Source organism: Tachypleus tridentatus, chromosome 1 (assembly GCF_004210375.1).
Source record: "Tachypleus tridentatus isolate NWPU-2018 chromosome 1, ASM421037v1, whole genome shotgun sequence".
NCBI classification, from domain to species: domain Eukaryota; kingdom Metazoa; phylum Arthropoda; class Merostomata; order Xiphosura; family Limulidae; genus Tachypleus; species Tachypleus tridentatus.
Window position 1 is genome coordinate 79040318 of NC_134825.1, and position 12897 is coordinate 79053214.

General features: G+C 33.5%; 1 protein-coding gene across 1 annotated transcript in view; it reads left to right on the top strand.

The window, feature by feature from the left end:
* Window positions 1-6229, top strand: part of LOC143253107 (alpha-2C adrenergic receptor-like) — a 98149-nt gene extending 91920 nt beyond the window's left edge. Inside the window, exon 4 of the mRNA XM_076506389.1 lies at window positions 2518-6229. Within this exon, the coding sequence (XP_076362504.1) occupies window positions 2689-4347 (1659 nt within the window). The 5' untranslated portion in view covers window positions 2518-2688 and the 3' untranslated portion in view covers window positions 4348-6229. The remainder of the gene's footprint in view (window positions 1-2517) is intronic.
* The last annotated feature ends 6668 nt before the right edge of the window (window positions 6230-12897 follow it).

Here is a 12897-nt window from a genome sequence, read left to right on the forward strand (position 1 = left end):
ACTGCTAAATTAGGGACGACTAGCACAGATAGCCCTCGAGTAGCTTTGTGCGAAATTCCCAAACAAACAAAAAACAAACAAAAGAACTGAAACAAAAATAATTGTCTTGTAGTTCATACTTTCACTAGCAGAATCCAAGTTATATGGATTACTGAGGTCTGGAAAATCAAAAACTGAGTGCATGTCAGCTAAGATACTGAAATTCCTTGAAATGATCAACTTTAATATATCACATTTTTTTAAGTCTAGAAGTCCAACAATCGAATCGAAAAACTAATTGATTACACGAATACTGTAAGTCTATGAACAGAATAAGAGTCATACAGATAACCTAAATTCGAATCTATGAAATGAATCATAACTTAAACACCACAAGTCTATGACCCGAATCAAAGTCAGTTAGGTAATTTGGTAACTGGAAGGCTATGAACTGATTCAGACCAAGACTGGTTAGTTGAGGGTTGGGAGTTTGTCAACCGAGTACAAGTAAGCTAATATATTTGGAATCAGGGAATTCATGTACTTCTTTCTGTGTAATTAGTGTATTTTAATTATCTTAAATAAAGTGAATTCATCGTAAATTAAACGTTTCATTTTGATATCTAGTAGCAGTTAAATGCGAGCGAGAAAAAGACGAAATCTCCAGTTTTATTATTATTATAAGAGAACAAAATTTGAGTCTCAAAATGTTTACGTCTAAGGTAAATGAACACTAAGACATTTTCAAACAACTATACTTAATATCTTTGTTATAACTCTTTAATAGTCAGTAATTTATCCACATTACACATAACGGAACAGCGCCTAACTTAATTAAACGTAAAGACATTTAATCTGTCTTAGACTAAGGTAAGCACTTCTAATTTTATTCTTGTAAATATCCACAAAGTGAAAAACAAGATAGTCAAATGATTTTATAAAAACGGTACTTGTGAAATATATAAGAATAAAAGTAGTACAACGTTAAAATAATTATGCAATAAATGAATTGTTAATAATAGAACCTCGTTCTAGAAAGACCCTACTTATCTCAGTGTTCTTATGCTAATATATTCATGAATAAAACTTGAAGTTTAACTATATAATATATATATATATATATATATAATATAATGCACGTGCAAATGATTACGTAGTTATATACGTCTTGATCAAACTTGATTATTTGAGCGTTGTAATATTGTTAATTGTATATATAATAGAATAGATTATATTTTGAGACTAGTAAAGAAATAAGTACTACAAATTTCTGATTAATTTATTATCATTTCTTATCCTTTGGCCCTAATAAGTATGACGCTATAATTCAACTATTTTCTGACCAAATAAATGGCCCGGCATGGCCAGGTGGTTAAGACGCTCGACCCGTAATCTGAGAGTAGCGGGTTTGAATACCCGTCGTACAAACATGCTCTCCCTTTCAGCTTTGGGGGCGTAATAATGTGATTTTCAATCCCATTATTCTCTGGCAAAACAGTAATCCAAGAGTTGGCGGTGGGTAATGATGACTAGTTCCTTTCCATCTAGTCTTACACTGTTAAATTAGGGACGGCTAATGCAGATAGCTTTCGTGTAGCTTTGCGCGAAATTCAAAAACAAACAGACCAAATAAATGCATTGTACAGCGAAAATATATATTTTTTTTAATTTTAAAAGTTTGTGAAGAGACTGCCACAATTACAGAATTTCAATTTTGTAATTTAAAATCTTTGCACGATCATTGTTTCGAAGATTGTTTGTTTGTTTTGGAATTTCGCACAAAGCTACTCGAGGACTATCTCTGCTAGCCGTCCCTAATTTAGCAGTGTAAGACTAGAGGAAAGGCAGCTAGTCATCACCACCCACCGCCAACTCTTGGGCTACTCTTTTACCAACGAATAGTGAGATTGACCGTCACATTATAACGTCCCCTCGGCTGAAAGGGCGAGCATGTTTGTCGCGACCGGGATGCGAATCCGCGACCCTCAGATTACAAGTCGCACGCCTTAACACGCTTTGGTGTTTCAAAGAAAGAAATTTACATTGTTAATTTACAATACATGTTTTATAATGACAGAGAAATATTAATTAAACAATTATTGTTCGGAAGTTTGTCGTAGTTTATGATGGTTACTGATATTTTATAAATACTTAATTATGAAATACTTTTATCGTGTTTTAATGAAGATTGTGTATTATCTCCCCTTGAGCCGAGTGAGTGTCTTCATTGAAGAATCAAATGTCTTAAATTTTAGTTATGTTGATTGCTTTACAGGCTGTTTATAAACTTAAAACTTGTTTTGCTAGTTTTATCTCAGTTTTTCTTGCCTTTCTATAAAATTTTACTTCATATACGACTATAGCAATATTTATATTTCTGTGGCTTTTATATAAAATTAAATATAATTGATTATTTAGTTATTATAATATTACATTTTGAAATCTTGACTAATTCTTCTTATCTTCTTTATCAAATAATTGTGTAAAAACCTGACAGGCCAAGATATTAATTGTATATTTTATATTGTTTTTTTATAGTTGTCCTTCTGTCGTCTTAGAGGTGCTTTCTATCAAGATGCCATGGGTTCTACATTCTTGGACCAATCTAGAATACCATCTTTTTCCTAAGTGATCGTTGTATAGTGTTTATTTCTATGCTTCTTAAAATGAAGCCCAAAAAAACTCGATTATTTTTTAATTGAGCTGAGCATGACCACCTCGTATATTTTCAATAAAGTTGCGACTATTTCTATGCTTGAGTCAGCAATGGAGTGGAGTGATTCAAATACAACTGCAAATCTTACTTTAAACGAGTCGTCTTCATTGTTAGGACAAACAACAGAATATCAAACAAGTCCTGTAGAGTGGGACAAACCTTGGGGAGGAGCTCCTTATCCAAGTGGTTACTCTCAAACACAAATTATTCTTATTGCATTTTTCGTGTCTTTTCTGATGGTACTAATTGTTGTCGGAAACATGCTTGTTTGTATAGCCATCGCAACAGAAAAGTCACTGAAAACTGTTCAGAATTGGTTCATCGCTTCTCTTGCAGTTTCAGATTTTCTGGTTGGGCTTGTTATCATGCCATTTTCATTGGCTAATGAGTTAATGGGTTATTGGATATTTGGAACTATTTGGTGTGAGATTCATGCCGCTCTTGATGTTCTTCTTTGTACAGCATCAATAAATAACCTGTGTCTTATAAGTCTGGACAGATATTGGTCAGTCACTCATGCGGTGGAATATTTGAAAAAAAGGACTCCGACACGAGCAATTGCTATGATCTGCTTTGTATGGTTTTTATCCGGTCTTATTTCCCTCCCACCTTTAGTGGGATGGAAGAAACTAGACAGGCCGACAGACTATCCCGAGTGCAAAGTTAGCGAAGAAATTGGTTACGTTTTGTACTCTGCTTTGGGCTCATTCTACATTCCTGCAGCAGTTATGGTGTTCGTGTATATACGGATATTTTTCGCTGCGCGCTCTCGAGCAAGAAGACATGTGAAAAAGAGAGATCAACCAGAAGTCACAAATGATACAGGAAGGGATAAATCTACGACTACAACAACAACCACGTGTACGAGTTTTAGTAACACTAGTCCACCAGATAAGAGAAAAGATCTGTATGGAAATATGTTTTTTGAGAAACTGAAGACTAACGGAAATAGTGAAGCCTATAACAAGCAATTTAAATTTACTCCAACAAGACCTCAGATTATAATAGAAAATTCAGCAGAAGAACGGGAAGATTCCGATAAGGAGCAGGAAATGAAGCAAGAAGAAGAGAGTAAGCCAGCCGTGGGTCCTCTATTGCACTCGATTGGTGCCAGCAGTGGTTCTAGGGGCGATGAACAAACGTCTATTTATAGCATACACAACATCTCCAAGTCTAATGCTCACCCTGGCTCCTATTCCCTATTTTTGAAAACACCAAGAATTCTCAAAACTACCTTTGGATCAACACTTTCTTTGGCCAATTATGGTAAAGAAGGTAACGTCAATGAACTTTATGAAACAAAAAACATTTACGGAAGAGGAAAAAGCAATCTTGAGAAATGCCCCTTTAACGAACCCCCAAGAAGCTATTCTTCATCTGCTGTTGAGAGACAAAAACGAAAGATTGCGAAAGCAAGAGAAAGAAGAGCAACTGTTATATTAGGACTAATTATGGCCGCTTTTATATTAGCTTGGCTACCCTTCTTTGTATTATATGTACTATCTGCAATTTGCAAACATTGTAAAATTAGCGATACGGGGTTTGATGTTGCTTTTTGGCTAGGGTATTTTAATTCCGCCATTAATCCTATTATCTACACTATATTTAATCGTGATTTTCGAAAAGCATTTCGAAAAATCTTATTAAAATAATACATAATCTGCATGGACGTTTTGTAATGTTGACCCCCGCTTTGTCTTCCACAAAATTAAGTGCCTCCTATGTCATAAAGTTAATGAAGTTTGTGTTGACTAGGAATTCGAAACTATTAAATAAAAGTTTGAGTTTTTCAAAGTTTTGAACCCAATTAGCATTGTTTTAAGGCTGGCATAACTAATTTGTCAAACATTTGTTATTCTTGTGTTACCATGTAAATATTTTCTGTGTCTAATTTCAATTAAGTTCAAGTCAGTTTTCACGAACCACATGTACCAGGATTTAACAGTCTTATTTTAAGAAACCTCTATTTCAGACTATTGCCAGTAATGCTTTAAGTTCAAGACAGGTTTTAACTATTCTTGTGTTAATATTCAAGTACTCCTTACAAATTATTAGTCAAACTTCTGCTAAGATCAATATAACCTCTCTATAGATTTCAATTCTGCTAAGCTTCAGAATTAATTCGCCACTGTATCAGATTTTAGGTACCTTTAGCTTCATTCAACCCCTGTATTAGAATTCAGCTATCTTTGGTCTTAGTTTCAAGTAATTTGTTTTTGAGACTTCAGCCAATTTTGGTTCAAGAGACCTCCGTATCTATCTTAGGGATCTTTGGTTTAGGATATATGTTACGACTGCCTAGGCTTTGTTCAAACATGGAGGGAAAAGAGCAAGAAATCTAAATCAGTCTCGTTGGTGATAAAAGTTATGTGCACTAATTAGAAAAAAAATAGGAGGATTAGCACGGCCCCCTTATTTTCTATGTGTTAGGTGCGTATGATCCATGTAACCCCTTATCAGGCTTCACTTATCTTTTATCCTAGGTTCAAGATTTCAAGCTTCAATCAGCCTTGTGTCAAATGTGTATTCAATATGTGAGGCTTAAACCAATCTATTGTTAAAGTTCAGGCTGTCTAATATGTTTACATTTCACTTGTATATTTAATAAGCTATCATCTTTGTAATAATAACATTTATAAAGTTTTAATGTATCTGTTTATCATAAAAACATGAATTATTTTACAATAATAACTTTACATTTGTTTATTTATTCTTTGTGCATGAGTGTATTGATGATGTTGAAATTGATGAACATTTCAAACTGATAAAATGAGAATACTTTAATCAAATAAGGTATTTTAGCTGTTTCTGTGCACTATGCATGGTCCCTTTATGAAGTGAGGCACCTCAGTAGTTTTAAAAACATATCTCTTTTGATAACAGAAATTCTATATATGTAATTAATATTTTAGCCTACCAGCAAGAACAGTCTCTTTTGACGCACGATAAATGTTGTATTGAATTTAACTACGTATGATTGATTTTTTTTACGTCTATGTGAAAAACAACCTTGCAATTTTCCATTCTTCTCTAGTTTATCAAATTATGACCGTTTTGGATATTTGAGAAAAACAGACTCTTTGTGGTTAATGAAACATTAATATTGTATTTAGAATTATTATTACTAGAAAAATGATATATATATAAATATAATAATATCTAAAAATTCATCAAATTTATAATTTTAAAGAGCACTGAACTGATAAATGTTATTTGAAATAAACCTTAAGATTCTAATATACGTAATCTTTGTTACGCAATCTCCATATGGTATTGTAATATTATATTTTTTGAAGGTTCAGTTTGCATTCCAAAATTGTCTACGTATTAAACGTGAAAGTGTGTAATGGTAATATATATTTATTTATATAGTCTCTACAGTTTTATGAAACACCTTTTAATGTAAAAATCGTTCACCATTTTCGTTGTTTTATGACAGTTTCTGTGAGTATAAAGTTACTTTAAAAGGTTTTACGCTTCTTTAGTTTTTTTTACTGAAAGTGTTGTAATGGTAATATTAATAAATCGTGTGCTAAGAATGTTTGTTCAGGATCATATTTTTACCTTTTTTTCTCTGATAATTAGCTTCACGATTATTAACTTATCGAGTGATTTTTTCCGTCATTTTCGTGAGCAAAGTTGACATCATTTGAACTTAAAATGATTGAACTTAATCATGAAAGCTTCCATCAGCTTTTTTTCATATGCTCGTTTTTTTCAGGTGTAATATTGGATCTGAAAAACAAAAACAAAGCTAAAAATATGCAGCATCAAATACAAAGATTCTAATTGTGTTTTAGTATAATGTAATAATACAGTTCTATCATTCAAAAACGTAAATAAATGCTGTAATTTTTTTTCACAAGTAATCACAAAATCCTTAATTACAATGATGCTGTGAAGGGGCAGAGCTGTGTAGAATGATGTTTTATATATCGTAATTGTTTGTTTGTTTTTAACTTTGCACAAAGCTACTCGAGGGCTAGCTGTGCTAGCCGCCCCTAATTTAGCAGTGTAAGATTCAAGGGAAGACAGCTAGACATCACCACCACCCGCCAACTCTTGGGCTACTCTTTTACCAACGAATAGTGGGATTGACCGTCACATTATAATGCCACCACGGCTGAAAGGGCGAGTATGTTTAGTGTGACTGGGATTCGAACCCGTGACCCTCAGATTACGAGTCGAACGCCTTAATTCACCTGGCCATGCCTGGCGTATATATCGTAATAGTATTTTATATATCTTATTATAAGTTGGGTTTGTAACTCTAAGCAAAATATTCTCGAATTTGTTGTGATAATTCTTATCATAAACTACAAATATCTTATAGCACCATCAAGTACAAAAGCTTTGGAAGTTCGGATATGTTCTGTCATAACACAGTTAATTATACTGATATTTTATTTTCTGATGTTGCAAAGTAACACAATGAATTTCAAAAATATTGAAAGTTGCGCAAGATTGTGGAACAGCTCAATTAGCGACAGAATGTTGTAAGAATTACCTACAACATATTCTACCTGAGTGATGTCATTAATGTTGCTTCGTTATTACTGTGTTGTTTGTTTTTGAATTTCTTACGAAAATATTCGAGGCCTATAAGTTATAAATGATAAGACTGTAAGGAAGGAAACTAATGAACACTACTCACTTACAACTCTTGGGCTACATGGTGACCAATAACAGAAGGATTCACCAGGACGTTAAAACATCTTTACGACTTCAAAGACAAGTATATTTAGTGATGGGGCGAACCTGCAACCAAGAAGCTCCCTAACCAACAGGCCATGAGAGATCCTTTTGTTCATGTTAAGTCTGTATTTCAATTATTATCTGAATACTTTGTGTATTCATAGAAAACATTTCAGTATGTGATATTACAAAGCTTTTGAGCTGAATAGTTTTAGTTTTTTGAGTCATTTTATAACAAAATTTAAATACGTTAAAATGATTTATAACATGTTTTAAGGAATTGTTTGTTTTTGAATTTCGCACAAAGCTACTCGAGGGCTATCTGTGCTAGCCGTCCCTAATTTAGTAGTGTAAGACAGCTAGTAGGGAAGGCAGCTAGTCATCACCACCCATCGCCAACTCTTGGGCTACTCTTTTACCAACGACTAGTGAGATTGACTATCATATTATAACTCCCCACGGCTGGGATAGCGAGCATGTTTGGCGCGACCGAGATTCGAACCCACAACCCTCGAATTACCAGTCGAACGCCTTAACGCGCTTGGCCATGCCGGGCCATATTTTTAAGGAAAAAATAGTGTACTTTATATTTGAAGTTAGACAGTAATTTGATCTGTTTCTGTATGAAAACAGTCAGTTTGTTTGTTTGTTTTTGAATTTCGAACAAAGCTACTTAAGGGCTATCTGTGCTAGCCGTCCCTAATTTAGCAGTGTAAGACTAGAAGGAAGGCAGCTAGTCTTGACCACCCACCGCCAACTCTTGGGCTACTCTTTTACCAACGAATAGTGGGATTGACCGTCATATTATAATGCCTTCACGGCTGAAAGGACGAGCATGTTTGGTGCGACCTGGATTCGAACCCATGACCTTCAGATTACGAGTCGAACGCGAAAACAGTCAGAGAAAATATGATCATGAAATATGTAAATCATCTATTTCACAAACAGATATCGAGACGACATCCAATGTAATTGAAATTTGAACGTTTCGAGAAATGCTAATCACTAATTACAATTAAAATGAGGCCGTCCGTTGGTTAGAGGTTTGTATTCCGGACTATGTTACTGCAGAGCCCGTGTTCCACCCATTACCAAAAATCGAACTCTTCACTTTGGAACTGTGGATGCATTATTAGGAAACTGGTCAGATTCTACAATTTGAACAATCAAGAGTAATCCAAAATTACGTGGTGGGTAATTAACAGTGTACTGCTTAACAAAACTGCTTAACAGTGTACATTTCTCTAGTCTCTCAGTTAAGAAATATGGATGGCTAGCAAAGTTAGAATTTAAGTAGAGTTGCGCGATTATCAAAAAGCAAACAAATACAAGAAAGAAAAACAAAAAGAAGATAAATTTATTCGAAGCTGATAAAGTAAATTATGAATTCCACTAACCATTTCGTATCAATGATGACTTTCACATGAAATAAGATTTATTCAAACAAAATGTTTCAGGAAGGTAATTTAATTGCTATTTGTAATGTAAAACATATTTATTCGTATCGGATAAATTTAATACCAGGATGAGGAGAGTGCCGCAGTTTGACGCTATATCAGTCCTCATCGACCCAATTAAATCGATTGCAGAGAACGTCTTTAAGTTCACAATGCCGCCTAGCGTAGATTTTGTTTAAAGTCACATCTTCATACTTTTTTTCGTTGCGAAAAAAAATTGATTTTATTATGCTTTAGAATCAGATTGAGCATATATACTCTGTTAAGTTTATGGTGGCTTGCAAGGAAATAAAAACATATTTTGTTTGTACTGGATTACAGATATCGTACCATGATCAAATGAGCACTTATATTTTGTTAAGTTTGTGGTGGTATGTAAGGAAATAAAAAGCATATTTGCTTTATACTCAGTAACAGATGTTATACCATGAATAATTGAGCACTTCCACTTTGTTAACTTTGTTGTGATATGCACTGGCATAAGAAACATATTTGTTTTAATTGGATAACAAATGTCACACCATGATCAACTTATCTCTTATATTTTGTTAACTTTGTGGTGGTGTCCAAAGAAATAAGAACCGTATTTGTTTATTTTGGATAACACATGTCATACCACGATTAAGTAAGTACTGCTTATTTCTCATCAGCCAAATCAATCTATGACATTTAAAATCCAATTTGAATTTGTTTTGTGTGTGGAAAGAGTGGCACACTCTTCTGTCAAGTTGGATTTTTTTTAAAGCAAACAAAATCTGGACCAGGAAGATGCTTTAGGTATTTAACAGACTGTGTATACAGAAGTTTTTAACAAATGAGATGCAGTAGCTTGTTTTGTCAAAACTACACTTCGATAAGCAGATTCTCAGATTAGAATACTACTCCCTTTTAGTATTCGTAAATATTACTTTTTAAAATTATTAAATATTAAACAAAAAGTAATAAAGACAAAAGTTTCCAACACGTTCGATTAACTTGTAAACATGTATACAAAGTTTGAAAATTCCTATTTTCCTCTGTGAATTTTTGTACTTTCTACTTTCATAAACTTAAAGAGCACGAGTATGCCTGAAGTAACAGCGTAATACCCTTTCAGGAAGCAGAATACAAACATGATATTACCTTTTATCTGTGTTTCAATATGTAGAATAAATATTAGAAAGGCCCGAAATGGCCAAGTGGGTTAAGGCGTGCGACTCGTAATCCGAGGGTCTCGGGTTGGCATCCCCGTCGCGCCCAACATGCTCGCCCTTTCAGGCGTGGGGGTGTTATAATGTCACGGTCAATCCCACTATTCGTTGGTAAAAGAGTAGACCAAGAGTTTGTGGTGAGTGTTGATGACTAGCTGCTTTCCTTCTAGTCTTACACTGCTAAATTAGGGACTGCTAGCGCAGATAGCCCTCGAGTAGCTTTGCGTGAAATTCAAAAACAAACAAATATTAGAATATCAGATAAATTTCAAACTAAGAAATTTGAAGATTATTTAAAATTACTGACTCCGAATAACACAAATTTTGACTTTCTGTAAATCTATGTTAAAATGTAATTACATATTATAGATAGTTAAGGAAATGAATAACAGATTTAATTATTAAAACTGGTTTTCCTGAAACCTTGAACAATATAGAGACAATTCTTCATAATTAAAATCGCTATGAAATTATCATTCTGTTACGTTTCAATGTTATCTATTTATTACAATTAATTCTTTCAAAGACTACTTGGGTTTTAAGCAATCTTTATCTCTTTACATATTTTTTTACTTTTAATGTAGTAACACTACGTAATCTCGGTTTTGTGCTAATAATTAAACTGCACTTTATGTTTGATAGCATTGAACAAACTATTTTCACGCTGGATATTGGTCATAAATCTATGTTTAACAGAGTCCTGTTATTAAAACTGGTGACTGTCTACTCATGTTTGGCCCGGCATGGCCTAGCGCATAAGGCGTGCGACTCGTAATCCGAGGGTCGCGGGTTCGCGCCCGCGTCGTACTAAACATGCTTGCTCTCCCAGCCGTGGAGTTGTATAATGTGACGGTCAATCCTACTATTCGTTGGTAAAAGTTGGTAAGAGTTGGCGGTGGGTGGTAATGACTAGCTGCCTTCCCTCCCCTCTAGTCTTACACTGCTAAATTAGGGACAGCTAACACAGATAACCCTCGAGTAGCTTTGTGCGAAATTCCACAAAAACAAAACAAACTACTCATGTTTCAACTCAGTGTTGGTTATTGATTATATCTTGCCAGTTGCTTTTTACAGTCTATAAGAGGATATTAAATGTTTTGACGTTGCAAAGAGAAAATGCTTTTACTTTCTCAAAAATCCAAAGTCTAGTATATTCAAAATTGTTATAAAACAATAAACTTGTGAAATCTGAAAACATTAGATATTTCAACATTCACCGATAAACAATAATGGCATGATACACAATGTGTAACATAACATTGGTTTTATAGAACACCCAGTCTTCTTAATTTTGAAGGACAAGACGCAAATTGAAATTTTATCGTTTACTGAGATCCACACTGATGAAAGGGGGTATCACCAGTGATTCTGATAGCTCATCACTCTAAAAATCGGGCCTCGATATCGTAGTGAGCACAGCATAGAAAATCTATAAGCGTAAGATGCGCTATTGCTGTATCCAGCTTTGAAATAAGTCATCATGTAAAGGTCTAATAAGATTTTGACTAAATAAACTTTATTTCAACATAAATTAAGCTAAATTCTGTAACATTTCTCTTCTGAACACGAGTTTCTTTCTTTATCATACATTATACAGAAAGTCAAAGGTTTTCCAATCCCAAAAATAACAGGATAAAAATAAGACTAAAAATTTAATATGATCTTTTCAAACAGCGTTACGAAACTTTGCATTTATGTTAAAGTAAGAAACGAAAAAGCTTTACGTGCTTGTTTCAAACTACTACTATACGAGCTTCAATACCAATCAGCCTTTAGTCGTTGTTTTCTTTTCCCAGACTAAATTGAAACACTTCGTAAACAATGGATTCGAAATATGATTTATGGTTGGAATAGACTTCTCTGCTTGTTCTGAAGTCTTAGTATAAGATAAAATCTACGTGTTTCTCCCTCAACTTGTCTATCGTTGAGGATGACTTAGCAGCACTAAAAAGCACTACATGTCAATTCTTAGTGGAACTATCTAAGTTATGGAACCATTAAGACAGCATAGCATGGACTGTTATTTACAGAAACACAGATTTTCAATCTATTCGATAAGCTTTTCTATCAAAAGTTAGTTCCCAGTGTCATATATATATATTTTATGAACGTAAGATATGTTCTTTGATACATTGCTTATAATTGGAACAAAATTTATAACTTCATATCATCTCGCAGAATATTAACAGTTGTTTCGAAAATTGTTATTACACGTGTCTTTGTAGTGGAAAAATGAACATTACTGTTTGTATACTATCGTTTGTAGACAAATTTATGTGTGTGTACACTAATTTATTAATTATGTGTGTTTTATAGGATAAATTTTATGTGAACACTCATTCCCACACTCTAAAACGAGCACTCAAGCAAACATTTCCACTTAGTAAATTTTAGTATATGTACATTTAAATAAAGAATAATAATAACTGGTTCTGCACTCCCACATCTTTTAAAAGCTTATAATTCTGTAATACATCCAACCCTATGGAATGTTTTTTTCTGGTTTCTTGATATAAAAACAGTGTAACATAATTTTACACACAAAGTTACCAATCAAAAAGTACCTTCATAAAAAATGTGGGCAATATTCATTACATTTATTCTTCTCTATTATGTATAAATGTTGTGAAATATTATAGATAATTATATACAGGCACTATGTGCTCACTAGAAACATCATTTGCAATAACACATAACTGAGGAATGTGATTCATATTGTTTTAGAACAGTGATTTCGTCTTGTCACAACAATAATAATACACATTCCAATTATATTTTTAAGTATGTTGCTCCGTGTAGAAATAGAGGAGAGATAAAAATATTCATTTTTATATCCTAATCAAAATGTATCTAGCCAGCT